The sequence below is a fragment of the Heterodontus francisci genome, chromosome 29, assembly GCF_036365525.1.
Source record: "Heterodontus francisci isolate sHetFra1 chromosome 29, sHetFra1.hap1, whole genome shotgun sequence".
In the NCBI taxonomy this organism is placed as follows: Eukaryota; Metazoa; Chordata; class Chondrichthyes; order Heterodontiformes; family Heterodontidae; genus Heterodontus; species Heterodontus francisci.
The window spans coordinates 16,470,347-16,491,012 of NC_090399.1; the positions used below are offsets into that span (position 1 = coordinate 16,470,347).

At 47.8% G+C, this 20,666-nt stretch overlaps 2 protein-coding genes across 2 annotated transcripts in view; both read left to right on the forward strand.

Moving 5' to 3' along the window:
• Positions 1–2,634, forward strand: part of LOC137346165 (zinc finger and BTB domain-containing protein 22-like) — a 112,159-nt gene extending 109,525 nt beyond the window's left edge. Inside the window, exon 3 of the mRNA XM_068009519.1 lies at positions 1,212–2,634. Coding sequence (XP_067865620.1) covers positions 1,264–2,616 — 1,353 coding nt within the window. The 5' untranslated portion in view covers positions 1,212–1,263 and the 3' untranslated portion in view covers positions 2,617–2,634. The remainder of the gene's footprint in view (positions 1–1,211) is intronic.
• A 604-nt stretch (positions 2,635–3,238) lies between these two features.
• LOC137346164 (zinc finger and BTB domain-containing protein 43-like) overlaps positions 3,239–20,666 on the forward strand; it is a 41,211-nt gene continuing 23,783 nt past the window's right edge. The window contains exon 1 of the mRNA XM_068009518.1: positions 3,239–6,275. The gene's annotated coding sequence lies outside the window, so the exon portion shown is untranslated. The remainder of the gene's footprint in view (positions 6,276–20,666) is intronic.

Sequence of the window (20,666 nt, forward strand, 5' to 3'; positions counted from 1 at the left end):
TAATCCTAATCTACTCAACCTCTCTTCATAGCTAGCGCCCTCCATACCAGGCAACATCCTGGTGAACCTCCTCTGCACCCTCTCCAAAGCATCCACATCCTTTTGGTAATGTGGCGACCAGAACTGCACGCAGTATTCCAAATGTGGCCGGACCAAAGTCCTATACAACTGTAACATGACCTGCCAACTCTTGTACTCAATACCCCGTCCGATGAAGGAAAGCATGCCGTATGCCTTCTTGACCACTCTATTGACCTGCGTTGCCACCTTCAGGGAACAATGGACCTGAACACCCAAATCTCTCTGTACATCAATTTTCCCCAGGACTTTTCCACTAACATCACTGAAGTGATTTCAAGGCTGTTACGGTAGCTGTTAAACAATTAGAATCTCAGTTTACTTAAATGAAGGGATATAAATTTCTTGAATTTGAGGACAGGCTGCATAGACCCGGTTTGTATTCCCTCGAGTTTAGTATATTGAAGGGTGTTCTAATGGAGCTATTTTAATAAAAGGATTTGGTGGGATAGACACAGAGAAACTCTTTACTCTGCTGGGCAGCGTTCTCTCTAAGCTACATGGGGGTGCGGCCACCTAGTAATTGGGAATGTGCCACACAGGGAACAAACAGGCACAACAATCTTACAGGGACCACGCAGTGTAACAAACGGCCCACACACAGCGAAGGGGAACTAAAGGGAACGTTGCTGGTGGGCAGAATGAAGGGAGCATGATCTTAAAATTAGAGCTAGGCCATTTGAGGGGAGTGGAAAACTGGAACATCCCCCAAAAGGCTGGGGTTGTGGCGGGGTGGGTGTTGCGTCAATTGGAGCTTTTGAGACTGAGATTGATAGATATTTGTTGGGTAGAGTTATCAATGGGTGTGGAACAAAGGTGGAAAAATGAGGTACAGATCTGCCATGATCTAATAGAAAGGTGGGACAAGCTGAATAACCTCCTCTTGTTCCTATCGGGGGGTGGGGGGTAATTTTAACCCAAAGCACCCATTGGGAAACTGACGGGATCAGGTGGGATGCTCGTTTTACGCCTGGTACAATTATACTGTCCATTGGTCAGTATTGGGCAGAGTGTAAAACAGGCGTCCCAGCCGATCCTTGAGTTAGAATGACAGCCACCCCACTCCCCACCGCCCATATGTTTCTTCTGATGCCTTTCATTATCTTTCTGTCCTGTGTTCTTTCCCCAGCTAGCTCCCCCCCCCACCCCCTGTCCCACCCCTTGTCGACCAGGAGTGAAGCAGCCATGGATGCAGGGAGCAACGTGCTGTATGTGGACTTCCCCAACTTCAGCAACCGTCTCCTGGAGAACCTCAACCAGCAGCGGATGGAAGGAAAGTTCTGCGACATCTCCATCCACGTGCAGGGGAAAGTGTTCAAGGCGCACCGGGCCGTGCTGGCGGCCTCCTCTCCCTACTTCCACGACCAGGTGCTCTTCCGCAACACCAGCCGCCTGGTCCTGCCTGGTGTGATGGACTCCCGGGCCTTCGAGAGCATCCTGGTTTCCTGCTACGCCGGCCGGCTGGCGGTGCTGCCGACGGACATCATCAGCTACCTGACGGTGGGCAGCTTCCTCCAGATGTGGCACGTGGTGGACAAGTGCACTGAGCTGCTGAGGGAAAGCCAGCCGCCCCCCGCCCCGGCTCCCAGTAGCCAGAGGGCCTGCCGCACCACCGACAACCAGTCGCCCAGCAGCAGCAACTACTTCAGCCCCCGGGAGGTGGGGGAGGCTAGGACGGAGAGCGAGGAGGCAGGGAAGCTGGACGCCCATGAGGAGGAGGAGGAGGAGGAGGTGGAGGAGGAAGAGGAGGAGGAGAGCAGCAAGGGCAAGGAAGTGGAACACAAGGTCACCAGCAACCAAGGGGAGCTCGCCGGCGGCGACCTGGCCGAAGGGGGCCTCCCAGACAGCCTGTGCCTCCAGCCGCCCTACGTCCAGCCCGGTGTCGTGCCGCACAAGCGCTGGGTGTATGTCAAGAAGGAGAAGCCGGAGGAGGACCTGGTGCTGACATGCGAGGAGGACGAGCACCACTTTGTGAAGACGCCGGGACTCCGGCGCAGCGAGCCGCAGGCACTCAGCATCACGGACGTCTGCACCCTCGCCGGCCCCGAGCTGCTGGGCCCCGAGGAGCAGGGCTTCGAGGACCAAATCGACTACTGTGGATCCTCCGAGGACTTTGCCTACGAGCCCACAGACGAAAGCCCCCAAAGCTACACCTGCCAGGCCACGGGAGGCCAGCTGGCGCTCTACCGGCCTCAGGGCGACACGCACCATGGGGCGGTGCAGGCCACGGCGGGCAGCGCGGGTGCCGGTGGCAAGATGTTCGCCTGCCACTGCGGGAAGACCTTCACCCACAGGAGCCAGCGGGACCGACACATCAACATGCACCTCAACCTCCGGCCCTTCGGCTGCACCATCTGCAACAAGAAGTTTAAGATGAAGCACCACCTGGTGGAGCACATGAAGATCCACACCGGCCTTAAACCATTCGAGTGTCACGTCTGCAGCAAAAAGTTCATGTGGCGCGACAGCTTCCTGCGGCACAAGACTGCCTGCGAGAAACTGCAGCGGGCGACCACTGGTAACCCTGGCATCAACTGAGGAAAAGGGGGGGGGGGGGGGGGGTGGGGTGTTGGGGGGAGTGGAGTAGGGTGACAGGCGGGGCCAGGCCGCTTTGATCCCCGTTCACTGTCGCTATCTTTTTCTTCCTTCTAGGATTGTTACTGTACATTATCCTGTCTGAGCTAACCTCATGTATGTGTTTGTGTGTCGAGAGAGAGAGAGAGAGAGTTGGGATTGGTTGAGCCAGCCACGGGATCGATCGGCGGGCAGTCCATGCTGCATGGCAGTCAAATTGATGCCGGCGCTGAGAATCGGGGTTAGACATCAGAAACCCCGTTTCATTGGGATAACCGGCAAATGAGAACGGGCCAGCGTTGGGGCTCCCTGTAACCATTGCTCTTTCACTGTGTCAAAGCATAGGGCGTCACCTTCGCAATAATTTTGGGTGCCATTTACTTGTCCCCTCCCGCCAACCCTGCCTTTTTAGACCAGGCCCCCTGCAGAGCTTCACCCAGTCACCAATACAGCCTGTGCCAATTGACATGTACCTGGCAAATCTTTTGCATTCAGAGTGAGGGATTTCAGCGCTGGAGAACAGATTGCTTTTTGTTGTTTTTCATTAACGCACTTCTACCCCACCCCCCCCCCCCCCCCCACCCCGAACTTTTACCATCAAGCAGTCTCCAGGTCAGCTACAGCACTTAGATGCAGCGTACAACTGCCTCTCCACTGCCCCTCTGCTTTCTGCTAGCACCACTGCGACGCTTTTCCGTCGTAGTCACCAGTCGTCTTCCTGCGGTGGGCCCAGTGACATAGGGGGGTTGGTAAAGTATTGACCCAGGGCTCAGTGGTGGAACTCCTGACTATTTCCTAATTGATACACAGCACCTTGGAGTCTGAAACTGAATACAGATTGGCTGTTTAGAAGTGGTGGGGTAGGCCAGGTATTGGTCAGGTCTGATGAAGCAGTCATGGGCTTACAAAGTCAGCCAGATCAATCTGAAAAGGGCAGATTCAGTTCAATACAGAGCAGCGGAGAGGCACACTGGCAGAACAGTCAAGTGTCGTGTACTGTATGAATTGTGTTGTAATAGTCATGGGGAAGTTGAACAAGACTGAGGATAGTGGTGAAGTAGAACGCTGATATATGGATACATTGGAGTAGGAAGGACTTGTTGAAAGTGTATAGCGCTCTGGCCAGATCCTACATCAAGTGCTTAGTTGAGTTTTGGTGACAAGACATGAGGATGGTACTGAAGCCTTGGAGGCACTGCAGATTGGTCTGCAAGGCTGATTGGTCAGCTTATGTCGGAAGTTATGTGGAAGGGCAGGGGAAATGTGGACTTGTTTTTCAAGCTTTTGAGAAACCAACTGTGGGGGTGATCTTAAGAGCTACCTACTTGGTGGCCATGCCTTCAGATGCTGCGGCCCTAAGCTCAGACTCCCTCCCTGAACCTCTCGACCTCTCTCCTCTTAAGGCTGTCCTTAAAACTTACCTCTTTGACCATGCTTTTTGGCCCCCTCTGCTTAATATCTGCTTATGTGGCTCGGTGTCACACTTTGTTTGACAGTGCTCCCATGAAGCACCTTGGGATTCTTCACTATGTCAAAGCTGAGATATAAATGCAAGTTGTTGTTGTAATAATTGGACAGTGAGACACCAGGGTCAAAAGGGGGATGCCAAATGTCGGGAGCCATCTCTGGAAGTGATTGTCATTTAGAATTACATTCTGTGTAAGATAGTAGTAGCAAGTCAGCTGAGAGAATGATCATGTGGATGCTGCGATGAGGGGGATCTGTGTAGGCTTTTCTGGATGGATCTCGTAAGAGGAGGTCAGATAGCTTTCCTGACCGCTCTCGCTCTCTCTTGGCAGAATACATTTCACATGAGCTCTTCAACCAGTGATTTCCCAACACGCCAGACTCCCGACCGGTTGCATCAAACTCTCCATTTGATACCTGGCTCAGTTAGCAAAAATGACTAACCCCAGTATTAAAATGTGAACGCGGTAAGGGTTTATTGCCGTTTTCCAACAGATCTCTTTCCGCACGATTGCAAGTGCCGCCCCCTCCCCCCTGGTTGATCAGCCTGGAACTGAACCATACAGTCCGGGAAGGCCCTCAGTCCCACCTGTAGTCGCAGCTGGGCTAGGAAGGGGAGGAAGAAATCAAAGAGGTTTCCCACTCCCAGTTTCTATTGAGTGACTCTGGCTGAAAGGAGGGGACAGAATTGGACCTGGCCATTTTCTTGTTGGAGATCGAGATAAAGGCAGAGGAAATTACGACGGCTTCGCGAAGAAGGGAAAGGGAAAATAAATTGTTGGGGGAGTGGGGAGACACAGTAGGTTGATGAGATACAAGGGGGAGAGTTTTACGAGACGGGGAGACCGAGGTAACTAGATACGAGAGGTTTACAGGACAGGAGAGATGTGGGTCTCTGGGAACGGGGTGGGCTTATTTGGGCCCCATGGCCTTTTCCTCCTAAATATTCATCTATCCAAGGGTTAGGCAGGGCTGCGGGGATAGAGCGGGGGGAACGGGACTGACTGGATGGCTCTATGGAGAGCTGGCATGGACTCGATGGGCCGAATGGCCTCCTTCTGTGCCGTAAATGATTCTATGATCTCCTAAAACAAACATTAGCAGGAGCTGGTCGAAGCACGAGGGTAGGTTGATGCCTGAGCCCCTGTGTCTCCCCTCCTCTGGCCAACCCCTGCTACCATCAATAGCCACAAGGCTGCTTTCACCACATGACAGAGCTGTAGGCCCAACCCAGTCGTATCACTAAATGGGCATTGAGCTTTTTCAACAAGGCAAAATCCATGTACAGCCCCCTCCACTCCCACTGTCTTCACTTAACAATCACAGCTGCCTATATCAGGCAAATAGCTCGAATTATTTCCCATAGCCAAAGGCACCAATTAAAACATATTTAGCGTGCTGGCTATTTTGTGCAGTTCAGTGCCCTCCGACTGATTTCCAGGCAACGGTGGAACTTCAGGCAGCTGCTCGCACTGTTAGCGGTCTCGGGTGGCAGTCGGAAAGTGAGCGTTCAGTGCAGTCCGCTGACTGGAGCCCTCCAGAGGTCTCCATTTTCCGACCACCTCCTGTAATTGTTCACAGTTAACGGTGAGATCTGCCGACTGAGGTCAACCCAAGTCCCCCGTCGGACATTCGCACCGTTAACAACCCCCAGAAAGTGGAGACTTCAATCGGGGGCTTTTACTGCCCACTGTGTATTAGCGGGTTAACCACGAGGAAGCTCATTGGCGCTGGTGTGGCCTCAAGTAGTGAGCTCATTCACTGCCTGCTTCAGTCTGTTATTCTGCAAACGCGAGTTTCTCATAAGAATTTGGCAGCTAGTGCAGCATTCTGCCTTGAGGGACAGAGTCCGTTGTCATGAACAACAGTACTGCCCTCTTGGAATGCAGTGTGGGGGTGGGTGCATTTAATAATCCAACAATTGTACTGCGTGTTTAGTTTGCGCGTGGACCTTAAACCTCTCGACAGTTCCCACCACCACAGACTCCAGAATTGCTTTTATACTTGAACCTCAACAACAACTTGCATTTATATAGAGCCTTTGATTATAGTAAAACAGCCCCAAGGTGCTTCGCAACAGCGTTATCCAACAAGATGTGAAGCCAAGCCACAAGAGGAGATACTTGGACAGGTGACCACCAAATCCAGTCAAAGGGGTAGGTTTGAAAAATGAGACAGAGGCGGAAAGGTTCAGGGAGGGAATTTAGAGCCTAGGGTCCCAGGCAGCTGAAGGCATGGTCCCCAGTGGTGGAGCGTTGAATATCGGGGAATGCGCAAGAGGAAGGCTGGATAAACATATGAGGGAGAAGGGAATAAAGGGTTAGGCTGATGGAGTTGGATGAGGAAAGGCAGGAGCTGGCTCGAGTGGAGCATAGAAGCTGGCATGGACTGCGTCTGTGCTGCATATCCTGTGTAAGAGGCAAGAATTGGAGGCGCTCAGAGATCGCGGGCTTGTAGGGTTGGAGGAGGTTACTGAGGTAGGGAGGGGCGAGGCCACGGAGGGACTTGAAAACAAGGATGGGAATTTTAAAATAAAGGTACTGCTGGACTGGGAGACATTGTAGGTCAGCGAGCACAAGGGGGTGATGGGTGAATGTGGTGCGAATTAAGGTATGGATGGCAGAAGTTTAGATGGGCTCAAGTTTACAGAGGCCGGCCAGGAGTGCATTGGAATGGTCGAGTCTAGAGGCAGCAAAGGCGTGGATGAGGGTTTCAGTCGTGTTAAATGCTTCTATAATCCTCGGTCCCCCTTCTCAACAGCTATCAATCCAGCTTCTTGCTAAATTTCCAACTGGTCCCAAATCAAGTCCTTTCTCAGGAATTTTGGTCCCCTTCTCCTGAGGTGGTGGCTTGGAGCCATATTCCCTCATCTCTCACCGTGCTCCCGGAGTGTGTTGTACCTGTATCCTCTGGCCTCTGATCCTAATACAAGATAGGTAGCTTCCTTACTAATTTCACCTCATTGATACCTTCCATTATTTTTGAAGGCCTGTGTCAGGGCTGTGAGGAAAGGGCAGGTGAGCGAAACTAATCGGCTCACTCTTTCAAAGAGGTAGCACAGACAGGATGGGACAAATGGCCTCCTCTTATTCTCTGTGGTTCTATAAGGGCCTAATTTTAACCTAACCCACTTGACAGGGAAAACCTTGCCCTGATTTTACTCTCCATTGATCCAGCTGGCGGGTTAGGTTAAAATTGCGCTCAGAGTGTCTCCCGTTGGCCCTCCTTTCTATAGTGAAAAAAAGTTTTGTCCGTTGAGCCTCCTGGTCACTCTTCTCTGATCCCCACCCTCCCTCGCTGACTAATGTATCTGTGGCAGTATATAGTTTTAATGTAGTAGAAATATTAATTTATTTAGGAAGAATGCGGTTTTGGAATTTATACTGTAAATGTACTATAGTTTACTGGGCATCAGAAGTTTATATGTTATAGTCTAGATAACTGTGCCAGCACAGTTGGGCCTGAATCAAGTGCTTCCTACACCAGTGCTGCCCACTTTTGTTTTCAATTGAAGGGAGGGGGGGGTGGCAGGGAAGTCCCAAAGTCTTGCCCCAGGTCTTGATTCCAAGAAGGCTGTACCGCGGATTGTTGGGATCGGAGAAACTTTTCCGACATTCTTCCCTCCCCCCCACCCCCACCCCCCGCCCCCGGGGATTAAACATGGAAAGAGCAGTGGCAAGTGGGACTAATTGGACATCTCTTTCAAAGAGCCGACAGGGGTACGATGGACTGAATGGCTGCCTCCTGCGCTGTGTGATCCTGTGAATGAGCTGATTTCAGTCGTGCCACAATGGGGCTTCTCCAGAAGGGAGAAAATATAATAAAACATTAGCACCAGCAGTTCCTAATGGGGGTGGGGGAGGGCGGGGGGAAGAGGGCAAGGGGCACCCTTTCACATGTCCCAGGGTGAAACTGTCGATAGCCCTGCTAGTTTTCTCTTCCCACCCCCCCCCGCCACCAGTCCTGCTGGAGTTGGTGATCCGGACCAGCGGAGACACCCCCCCCCACAACCCGGGGATTCACAAGTCCGCCAGTGAGTGAGAGGGAGCTAGGTTGCAAATACCAACCTCGGCGCAGTATTGTTGGGCACCGAGAATTCTGTCCTGTTTCCAACCCTCCCCCACCCTTTCACTCTTGATGATGTTCAAGTGTTTTGTGTCGACTATCATGTTGTGCAGTTAAGCTTGCAGCAGGCAAGCTGCTCACCGTATGAGGTTGTTTGCTTTCAGTTGGGGTTTGCCGATTCCTCTTTTCACGTCATCAGGCACATTTGTCATCATGATGTAAGTTTGCCAATTGCCAATCCTCAGTGAAGGAATGTAAAATATAGCTGGAATCTGTTAAGAAATTCAGTCTCTCTATTTAGAATGACAATTATCTCGCCAGCACTCTCACCTTGGAGGCAGGAGGTCTTGGGTTCAAATCCCCACCCCAGAGACCTGAGCGTCTAATCTAGCCTGACGCTGCAGTGCCGTACTGAGGGAGTGCTGCACTGTCGGAGGTGCCATCTTTCGGATGAGATGTTAAACTGAGGTCCGGTCTGCCCTCTCAGGTGGATTTAAATGTTCCCCATGGCAGTATTTCAAAGAAAAGGGGCGTTATCTCTGGCGTCCCGGGGGCCGATATTCATCCCTCAACCAAAATCACTAAAAACACGTGATCTGGTCATTATCAGATTGCTCTGTGTGGGAACTTGCTGTGCACAAATTAGTGGTTGTGTATTTCCTACATTACAACACTGACTGCACTTCAGAAGTAATTGGCTGTAAAGTGCTGTGTGATGCCCTGACGTCATGAAAAGCACTGTATGCAATTTTTTTCAGTTTGCTAGTTGGAAATTGCCCCTAAAAGGAATAACTTGAAGGTCAAAGAATTCTCTCCACTCCCAATTATCCTAAATCCCCGATCTACCTGCTCATATTTTGGTATGGTCTTGGGCAAGCCACTGCTTCATTGCATACAGTGGGGTCTAGATCTTCCTATCGCTGCACCTGGACATACTGGGTCACGCGACTGCAGGAAATACAGGGAGGGGGAAGAGGAGTGCATCTCATTAATGGATGGAAAGATGTACACTCCTCCACACCCTATTTTCCTGTATTAATTGTGCCCAATCAATCCTGTAAGTCCAAGGGAAATCTCCCCCTAAATTCCAGCAATAACGTTTTTCATTCTTGTGTCCTGGTTATTGCTGGAAGAGAAAAATGTGGAAAATTTCAGGTGTCCACCAGTTTCCATTGTCCAACAGAGGTGCCCTGAATAAGGTCAGGACATTTTTATATAGCAATTTCTGTGCTATGTAGATTATACAGAAACAGGCCATCCAGCCTAACCAAGTGTTTATGCTCTACACATGCCTCCTTTCACCTCACCCTATTTGCATATCCTATTTTTTTTCTCCCCCATATCCTTATCTACCTTCTCTTCAAATGCATCTATGCTGTTTGCCACAATTCCCTGTGGACCGAGTTTCATATTCCCACCACTCTCTGCTAAAGAAGTTTCTCCTGAATTCCCTATTGGATTTATTGGTGACTATCTTATTTTTATAGCCACTAGTTCTGGTCTCCTCCACAAGTGGAAACATCTCTATGTTTATCCAATCAAACCCCTTCATAATTTTAAAGATCTCCGTCACGTTATCTCTCGGCCTTCTCTCTTTTTAAGAGCAAAGAGCCCCCACAACAGTTCTGCCTTTCCTGATGATTATAATCTCTCGGTTCTGATATCATTCCTGTAATGCCTTATTTCAGAATATAAATTGGCTAAGTTTCCTGTCACTGATGCTGTTCATCAGCTCCTGCTGGTAAACCGATGTCTGTCGATGCTGGTGTGAGTCCAGGATCGCTACCTGGAGGGTCACTGATGAGAAATGACCACTGTGGGGGTGAGGTACTTAAGCTGAGCCAGCTCTTGTGGGACTCCAATCCAGCAAGAATCAGTGGTGTCAGGAGGAGGAGGGGAGAGATTCTCTTTACAAACCCTCCCACCACACAGCCCTCCCCCTCCCCTTCCCCTTCCCCCAAGGACTTGGAGTCCGAAATTTACTCAGTCAGAGGTACTGTTTCGTGACTGAGATGTTAAACCTCTGGCCTGTTCCAGTCTTCTCCTAATCTATGCCCAGTAACACATGAGACAATCCATTTCTTCCGCTGTTTTACATTCAGCAGATCGAGCTCTGGGATTTGTAATGAACACTAAGAGGTCATACAAGCTGGGGCTCTTCTGTAGAGATGTTTCCACCAACAGGAAACCAGACTAGGTGCCATAAATATAAGATGGTCACTAATAAATCCAATAGGGAATTCAGGGAAAGGTTCTTGACCCAGAGAGTGGTTAGAATGTGGAATTATCACATGAAGCAGTCTAGGCCAATAGCATAGATGCTTTCAAGGGGAAGCTGGATAAATACATGGGGGAGAAATGAATAGAAGGATATATTGATGGGGTTTGATGAAGGCTGGGAGGAGGGTCGTGGAGAACATAAGCGCTGGTAGAGAGCTGTTGGGCTGAAAGGCCTGTTTCTATGCTGTAAATTCTATATAAAATCTCCTTCATGCTCTTGTTCTGACTTGCTATTCCCTACTCAGATAACCAGATTGGCAGTGGGGGAGGAGTGGCGGGGGTGCGGCTATCGGACCTGAGCGTCACACTATACATCAACCAAGTGTTGAGAGGCCGAGGAGCTAGTTGTTTCTGTCTGGAATAGGGCTCTACCCCATAACGTCCCGACTCCGAAGCAGAAAGCTACCACTGAAACATGGCTCACTCCGCCTGTTCCAACGGATGTAGGATACCCTGTGACACTCCATGAAGAAGACCAGGGAGGGCTTGGGGGTGGGGTGGGGTGGGGAGGTGCAGTTCTGATCTCCTGACCAACATTCAGCCCTCCACCAAAAAAAAGACAGATTAACTTGGGAGTTGTCGGGATCTTGCTGTGCACAAAAATCGCACTTGCCCGCATAACGGTCCACTGCACTGTGAGTAATTCATTGCCCGCTGAGCGCTCGGAGATAATTTGGAGAGGCGGGATGAGGCGCCAAATATTACACGGGCATAAACCTATAAAGCTGACAACTAAACCCAGTTTCTTCTTCAAAGGCATCACTTTAGTGTTGAGGGGGTGGGTGGGGGGGGGGGAAGAGAAAAAAGGGACAGCAAACTTTGAAGCACTTGGAATCTCAAATAAAAACAGAAAATGCTGCAGGTCCACTGAAGACAGGCTAATGTTTTTTGGCGGATATACCTTAGGGGACGATTTTCCTGTTTCCAGTCCTTGGACACATTGGTACAGTGACACTCAAATTATTGGACGGAAAATTGCAAACTTGCACCGCCTCCCCCAATGACAACCCACTCCTACCAGCACAATTGTCCTCTGCATGCAACAGCCAAGTGCCCCCTGTGTCAGAACTCCCAGGTGCCATTCCTTGTCTCCTGCCACCCACCTAATATTAAAGGTTAATTGCCTGTCCTCTTGTCCAGGCATTGCTGGACCTCCAGGCAGGTTCCTCTGCCCTTTATTTTTAAGTCAAGCGCCAATACTCTTTTGGTCCAAACGTCATAACGGAGGCCTTGGATATTCCGCCTCCCTGTGGCTTCTCCCCCCGATCTCCAACCACGACTTTAGCAGGAGTTCCAGCAGAAAAGCCCAGAGGGAGGAAATGGTGCAGAGGGCTGTTGCTACCATTTCTCCAGCTGTTCCCTGGCAGGAAAGTCCAGTGGAATTTTCAGGGCAGAATTGTTTGCAGAAAAGGTCTCGTGACTGTGTAGTGTACAGGTATAGTGTTGCTCAGTGTTGCATAGTAAGACATATCTAGGTGATAGGCATGGTGTCCTATACAAAGTGCTCGGGAGCATTATACCTCCATGAGTTATGTAAAATTCAATACACATTGGGATTTTAATTGGACATGAGTGGGACGCAATCTCAACAGTTACCCATTATCTACCCTATGAAATATTCACTCCCATTAACTGGAGTGGAGCTGAATATTGGGTGTGTGGTATAATGGGTGGTAAAAGCGATTCAGCCTGTTTTATGTCTCCCCAGCCACTGTGTCCATTTGCACCCCTAGTGTATCTCACAACAATGCTTATGGAAAGTCAGATTGTTGCCCTGGTTTTCAAAGCCAAAAGCATTACAGCATGTGAAGTATTATTTTGCTGCTTAGACGCATCTGTGAGAGACCTGGTCGATCCCCTTTCAGATCACAGCATCTGGAATGCTATAAATAGGTTTCATCCTGGGATCAAAGGGACAGCAGTGGCCATGGGTGAGGGGATTCAGTAGGTTGGCGGGTGCCTGTAAATTTCTGGTTCCCCAATGGGCAGAAACCAGTAAGGGAAAGACAGTGGCCATGGGAGCTCTCCAACCATAGCTCCAACAAAAGTCCAGTGGGACCTCCAGGGAAATGGTGACTGTGGCTGTTTACACTAATTCACTGGAATTTGCGGAATAAAGATGAAGAGATCCCTCACAGAATTTCAAGCGCTGCATTATTTTTCATAAGTTGCACGCTTGGAAGTGTGATTTTGTACACATGCGCACTAGCAGATCTCCCATGCCACTAATGGTTTGTTAGATGATTCACAACTTTATAACAATGGGCAGATCATCAGCATTGTGTGATGGAGAAAGTGCACAGGAATTAGGGGTGACACTTAATAGGAAGTGCATGCGATACATAAGACTCTTATATATTAGGGATATACAGGACGGTTCATCTGTGTAACATATAGCATATGTGATAAAGAATCCATTAAAGTCTAAGTTGCCCATAACCTGCCCTTCATTCACAAAATTCAGCAGTAACTTTAAAAAAAAAAATTGGATATGCTGTTACAAAGGAAAAATTTGCAGGGCTATAGGGCAAGAATGGGACTCATTAGATACCTCTTTCTAATGGCTGGTATGGGGAAGATGGGCCAGATGGCATCTTTCTGTGCTGTATGTCCATCTTCATTTTCCATTGGCTAAGGCTAGGAGTGCATAGGTCCCGTGGACAGGTGGCAGTTACTCAGTCTGGACCCCTGAGCAATGCTAGTCCTTCATTGGCTGGGTAGAATGGGCTACGCTCCTGGTGACTCCCTCTTCGAAAGGGATAGTACTATGGGCAATGAGCTGGATTCTAACCAGGTATCTGCTGGATGAAGGGTCATACTGATTTTGGCTTGGGTCATACTGATTTGGCTTGGGTCATACTGATTTTAGACCAGATTTAGCCCAGGCTCCTTGGCTTTGCAAGCTCTGCCCATGCAAAAACACGTAGGGCTACTCATCCCTGCCGACGTATCCCATGGAGGCGCTGGGAGACTGGTGGCTAGCCCCTGAGCTTTGCTAACAGACCGAGAGGTCATTTAAAATATGCAGGAGACACTGCGAAATTCAAATGTCAAGGATTACAGTATTCTACCTGGACTGTAAGGTACTAGTGAATTTCATGGGACTCTCACAGAAATATAGGGATGCCAGCTCTGGTTGGGCGCATTCCTGGAGATGTCATCACATTGACCCCCAGCCTCCTTACTGCCATTGCTCACCCAGCGTGTCCATGCTTGTGGTGTTCTGCCTTTCCACAGCCAGTCGATAAATAAATGAATTCTTCCTTAATCGATTGGATAATTTTTGACTGGCTGTCAAACAGACCATTTTGTTCACATCTCAGATATTTTTATAACCAGTAACCAAAGAATTTATTTTTTTAGAAACCCCTAATTTTTTTCTAAGCCTTATGATTTGTCTCCCAGATGCTCACAACAGTGTCCTAGAGATTAGGCTTTAATTCCAGGGCAAACTCAGACGTTTGGCAACCCTAAGACCTAATTCCTTTTGTGACCAAAGTGCAGCTGGGAGTGGGTCAGTCTGAGGGGTAAGTCATGGAGAGAGAGATACAGCATTGAAACAGGCCCTTCGGCCCACTGAGTCTGTGCTGACCATCAACCACCCATTTATACTAATCCTACATTAATCCCATTTCCCTCTCACATCCCCACAATTCTCCTACCACCTACCTACACTAGGGGCAATTTACAATGGCCAACTTACCTATCAACCCACAAGTCTTTGGCATGTGGGAGGAAACCAGAGCACCCAGAGGAAACCTGTGCAGGTTACAGGAAGACCTTGGCAAACTCCACACAGGTAGTACCCAGAACCAAACCTGGGTCGCTGTGGTGCTAACCACTGCGCCACTGTGCTATGTTACAAGGCAGTAAGATGACTCATTCTGGTGCTGACCTCTGAACCTTTTAGACGTTAACACCTTAATTCCAGGGCTGGAAATGAGATGTTGGGGTGTCCTTTGCTATTTGAGTGTGGCTAGGAATCCCTATCCAAACATTAGCCTTTCCTTTCAACTAAACCACACAGTTCAGTACGATAGCACTGACAAGCTTCTTGCTTGTAAAGTACTTAATTGACTGTAAAGCACTTTGGGATGTTGTGAGATCATAAATGCCAGTCTTTCTTTCAGAAGTTGACAAACCTGTTTGTTTTATGTTTCTATTTTAAATTTTCAAAATTCACCTGTGTCTTTGTTGCAATATCCTTGGGAAGTGCAAATTCCTGAAATTGTCATACACATTTGATGGGGAGGAACCTGTTTTCTAATAGACCACAGGGGGCCAAGGTTGGATTTTTACAATTCCTACTGAGGTGATAGTTACATTTTAGGGTATAGTATAGGATAATTGTGGAAATATATATATATATTATGTATATGTTTGTATTTGTGTATATATGTGTGTGTATGTATATATTACATAGAACTAATTAGAATATGCAACACAGAAATGGGCCAGTCATTTGTGTGAGTGTTTATACTCCCCTTTCATCTACCTCATCTCAACCTTTCAGCATGTCTTTCTATTCCCCTTTCGCTCATGTACTCGTCCAGTTTCCTTTTAAATGAATCTAAGCTATTCCCCTGAACCGCTTGCTGTGGTAGTGAGTTCTACATTCTCACCACTCTCTAGGTAAAGAAATTTCTCCTTTATTGCCCGACTGGATTTATGGGTAAATTAGCATTAATCTGGTATTTACAGGGGGAGGTGGGGGGGTGAGGTCTCTAGATTTGGATTCTCCCAAAAGTGGATACATTGTCTCCACATCTACCCTGTCCAACCCATTCATAATTTTTAAAGACCTCTATCAGAGCACCTCTTAAGTCTTTTTTCTACAGAACCTGTTCAATGTTTCCCAGGATCGGTAATCTCTCAGTTCTGGTCGCATCCTTTTAAATTTTTTTTCACTTTCACTTTCTCCTGTGCTTCTATGTCCTTTTTATAGCACAGAGACCAGATATGTTCACAATACTCTGACCAGGGTCTCACACGTTATTCACTCATGGGTCATGGGTGTCACTAGCAAAGCCAGCATTAATTGCCTGTCCCTTATTGCCCCCCGAGAAGGTGGTGGTGAGCTGCCTTCTTGAATCGCTGCAGTCCATGTGCCCGTAAATACTGTCAGGGAGGGAGTTCCAGGTTTTTGACCCAGCAACAGTGAAGGAACGGCGATATAGTTCCACATCAGGACGGTGTGTGGCTTGGAGGGGAACTTGTGGGTGGTGGTGTTCCCATGCACCTGCTGCCTTGTTCTTCTAGGTGGTAGAGGTCGCGGGTTTGGAAGGTGCTGTCAAAAAATCCTTGGTAAGTTGCTGCAGTGCATCTGTGCACTGATGTGAAGGGACTCAATGTTTAAGCTTGTGGTTGGGGTGCCAATCAAGTGGGCTGCTTTGTCCTGAATGATGTTGAGCTTCCTGAGTGTTGTCGGAGTTGCTTACTCATTCAGGCTAGTGGAGAGTATTCCATCACACTCCCTATTTGTGGAAGTCAGGAGGTGATAGGATAATAGAAATTTACAGCAGGGAAGGTAGCCATTCGGCCCTTTGTGTCAGCGCTGGTCAACAAGTAGGCATCCAGCCTAATCCCAGCTATTCCAGCTCTTGGTCCGTAGCCCTGTAGGTTACGGCACATCGAGTGCATTGCTAAGTACTTTTTAAATGTTATGAGGGTTTCTGCCTCTACTGCCCTTTCAGGCAGAGAGTTCCAGGTCCCCACACCCCTCTGAGTGAAAATGTTTCCCCTCCAATCCCCTCCAAACCTCCTACCTCTTATCCTATATCTATGCCCCCATTTCATCTGGGCCTGGGGATTTGTCCACTTTCAAAGATGTTAAACCCCTTAATACTTCCTCTCTCACCATGTTAATTTTACCTAATATTTGACACTTCTCCTCCTTGATTGCAATGTCTGTATTGTTCCTATCTTTTGTGAAAACAGACACAAAGTATTCATTAAGAGCCATACCAACGTCCGCTGCCTCCACACGCAGATCATTCTTTAGGTCCCTAATAGGCCCTATTCTTTCTTTTGTTATCTTCTTGCTCTTTATGTATTTATAAAAAAATCTTTGGATTTTCCTTGCTAATATATTTTCATGCCCTCTCTTTGCTTTCCTAATTTCCTTTTTAATTTCACCCTTACACTATCTATACTGCTCTAGGTTTTCTGCAGTATTGAGTCTTTGGTATCTGGCATAAGCTACCCTTTTTTTCTTTATCCTCTCCTTTAAGCCCCTTGACATCCACCCTTTTTCTTTAAGCGAACGTAGTTGCTCTGAACCCTCACTATCTCTTCCTTGAATGCCTCCCACTGATCTGGCACTGACTTACCGTTTCCAGTCCATTTTAGGAAGGATGTGAGGGTCCTTGAGAGGGTGCAGAGATGATTTACCAGAATGGTTCCAGGGATGGGGGATTTTAGTTACAAGGTTAGGTTGGAAAAGCTGGGTTGTTCTCAGAACAAAGGAGCTTGAGGGGAGATTTCATAGAAGTGTACATGATTATGACAGGCTTAGATAAGTTAAACCATTAACTAATGGTACAAGGACTAGAGGATGCAGATTGGCAGTTTTGGACAAGAGCTGCAGGAATATGAGGAAGAATGTTTTTACGCAGCGGGTGGTAATGACCTGGAACTTGCTGCCCAGAAGGATGGTGGAAGTGGAGACAATGGGAAATTGGCCACTTGAAGGCAATAGACTTGCAGGGCTACGGGGATCGTGCGGAGGAGTGGGACTGACTGAATAGCTCTGTGGAGAGCTGGCATGGACCCAATGGGCTGAATGGCCTCCTTCTGTGCTGTAAATGACTCTATGACTGTGACTAGATTAGATTAGAGATACAGCACTGAAACAGGCCCTTCGGCCCACCGAGTCTGTGCCGAACATCAACCACCCATTTATACTAATCTGACACTAATCCCATATTCCTACCAAACATCCCCACCTGTCCCTATATTTCCCTACCACCTACCTATACTAGTGACAATTTATAATGGCCAATTTACCTATCAACCTGCAAGTCTTTTGGCTTGTGGGAGGAAACCGGAGCACCCGGAGAAAACCCACGCAGACACAGGGAGAACTTGCAAACTCCACACAGGCAGTACCTGGAATCGAACCCGGGTCCCTGGAGCTGTGAGGCTGCGGTGCTAACCACTGCGCCACTGTGCTAAATCACATCTCAGCTTAGTAAAATTAGTTTTTCCCCAATTGAGAACTTTTATTTCTGGTCTATCTTTGTCCTTTTCCTTAACTACCCTAAATCTAACCGAATTATGATCACTTCCATCAAAGTGCTCACCAACTAATCCCCCTTCCACCTGCCCAGCTTCATTCCCTAAAACTAAGTACAGAACCGGCCCCTCTCATGTTGGGCTTGCAACGTACTGGCTAAAAAAAAATGTTTTCCTGTATGTATTTTAAGAATTCTGCTCCCTCTGTGCCTTTCACACTAGTTCTATTCCAGTTAATATTAAGGTAGTTATAATCCCCCACTATTACTGCCCTATTGTTTTTGCATTTCTCAGAGATTTGCCTGCACATTTGCTCTTCTATGTCTTCTGATTGTTTGGAGTTCTATGGGATCTATAGTGCACGTCCAGTAGTATGATTGCCCCTTTTTTATTCTTCAATTCAACCCATATGCCCTCATTTGATGATCCTTATACCGTATTATCCCTCCTCACAGCTATAATTGTTTCTTTAATCAATATTGCGACCCCCCCCCCCCCACTCCTTTTTAACTCCCCTCTCTTATCTCGTCTGCCCTTTCAGCCCTGTCTCAGTAATAGCTATAATATCATTCTCCCATGTCAATCTGCCCTCACCCTGTTGAGGTGAGTCACTCGCCACAGAATACCCAACCTCTGACCTGCTCTTATAGACACAGTATTTATGTGGCTGGACAAGTTAAGTTTCTGGTCAATGGTTGCCACTCCCCAGGATGTTGATGGTGAGAGATTCGGAAATGGTAATGTTGTTGAATGCCAAAGGGAGGTGGTTAGACTCTGTATTGGTGACACCCGTGTGGCGCGAATGTTACTTAAATATTACTTAAGCAGAGATATAGATCGGTTATATGAGTGGGCAAGAAGGTGGCAGATGGAATATAATGTGGGGAAATGTGAGGCCATTCACTTTGGCTGGAAGAATAGAAAAACAGAGTATTTTTAAATGGTGAGAAACTATTAAATGCTGGTGTTCAGAGGGATTTGAGTGACCTTGTACAAGAAACACAGAAAGTTAACGTGTAAGTATAGCAAACAATTAGGAAGGCAAATGGTATGTTGGCCTTTATTGCAATGAGATTGGACTACAAGGGTAAGGAAGTCTTGCTGCAATTGTATAGGGCTTTGGTGAGATAACAGCTGGAATACTGTGTACAGTTTTGGTTTCTGTACCTAAGGAAGTATACCTGCCTTAGAAACAGAGCAACAAAGGTTCACGAGATTGATTCCTGGGATAAGAGGGCTGTCCTTTGAGAAGAGATTGTGTAAAATGAGCCAACACTCAGGAGTTTAGAAGAATGAGAGATGATCTCATTGAAACATAAGGTTGTGAGAGGGCTTGACAGGGTAGATGCTGAGAGGCTGTTTTCCCCTGGCTGGAGAGTTTAGGACTAGTGGCACAGTCTTAGAATAAGGGGTTGGCCAAATAGGGAAAGATTTCTTCACACAGAGGGTTGCGAACTATTTACGCCAGAGAGCTCTGGATGCTTAGTCGTTCAGTATGTTAAAGCCTGAGATTAATTGGTAGGTTCTAAGGGCATCAAGGGATATGGGGATTGGGCAGACAAGTGGAGTTGAGATCGAAGATCAGACGTGATCTTATTAAATGGGGAGCAGGTTCGAAAGACTATGTGGCCTACTGCTGCTCCTATTTATGTTAACATGACCTTTTGAATTCTATACCCCTAGAAATAAATCCGAGTGCTTTGTTAACAGTTTTAATTGTCTTGCTGACCTGCGATGTTGCTTTTAATGATTTGTTTACCTGTATCCCTAGATCCCTTTGCTCTTCTGCCCCATTCAGTTTCTTATTTTCTAAGGTGTAGATGATGTTTTTATTTTTCCTACCAAAGTGCTACCTCACATTTATCTATGTTGAAGTTCATTTGCCACTTAACTGCCCAGTCTGCAAGTTTTATATATATATATATATATGCATATGTCATTTTAAGATAACCCGCCCGTGTGGTAACTGACAGGATCAAGTGCAGCGCTGCTTTTGCACCCCTCCCTGACTATATTGGTTTCAGTCACTGGCGGGGTGTCAAACTGGCACTCCGCCCGATCGCGTGGGATTCCCGCCCGTGAGTTAAGTTAAAATTAGCCCCATCAGGTGAGAGCATGACTGTATATAGTGGTATGACCACCCAAGGTCGAATATCCTCCTTGCCTACTTTCATTCGTGCCTACTTTCAGGTGAAGTGTTGGAGGGTGGTCGGTAAGCAGTCAAAGTCTACAACAGAAAAATGTTGGGACGTTTCAGCAAGAGAGAGATTGAGTACCTGAGTGGTCCTGGGGAATAATTATCCAAAGGTTACACAGAATGCTTTCAGCAAAATGGACTGGCACAGAAATAGGAGATTCACAAGATCGGGTTTTTTTGTGGCGGGATTGGAAGAGTTGCTTGCTTTCCGATGAAAGAGACTAACGCTTGGTACCTCGATGTGGTCGGAGCAAAGTTTTGATGGTGGCCAGCACCTACTCATGGCTCTGCTGGTAATGACTGTCTAATTACTGCTTGTGTCAGGTAACTCTGTGCTGGTAGTGACTATCCAATTACTCCATGTGACTTACTGTCAATCTGTGCTGGGCGTGAGAGTTCACTTACTCTGTGTGGAATGCCACGCTGTACTGGGAGCAACTGTACAGTTACTCCAAGTGATAGTATTGTCACTCTGAGCTAACAGTGACTTTACGCTATGTCCGTGTGACACTATTGTCACGGTGCTAGTAGTGACTGTCCGCTATCTGCATGTGACACTATTGTCACGGTGCTAGTAGTGACTGTCCGCTATCTGCGTGTGACACTATTGTCACGGTGCTAGTAGTGACTGTGCGCTATCTGCGTGTGACACTATTGTCACGGTGCTAGTAGTGACTGTCCGCTATCTGCGTGTGACACGATTGTCACGGTGCTAGTAGTGACTGTCCGCTATCTCTGTGTGACACTATTGTCACGGTGCTAGTAGTGACTG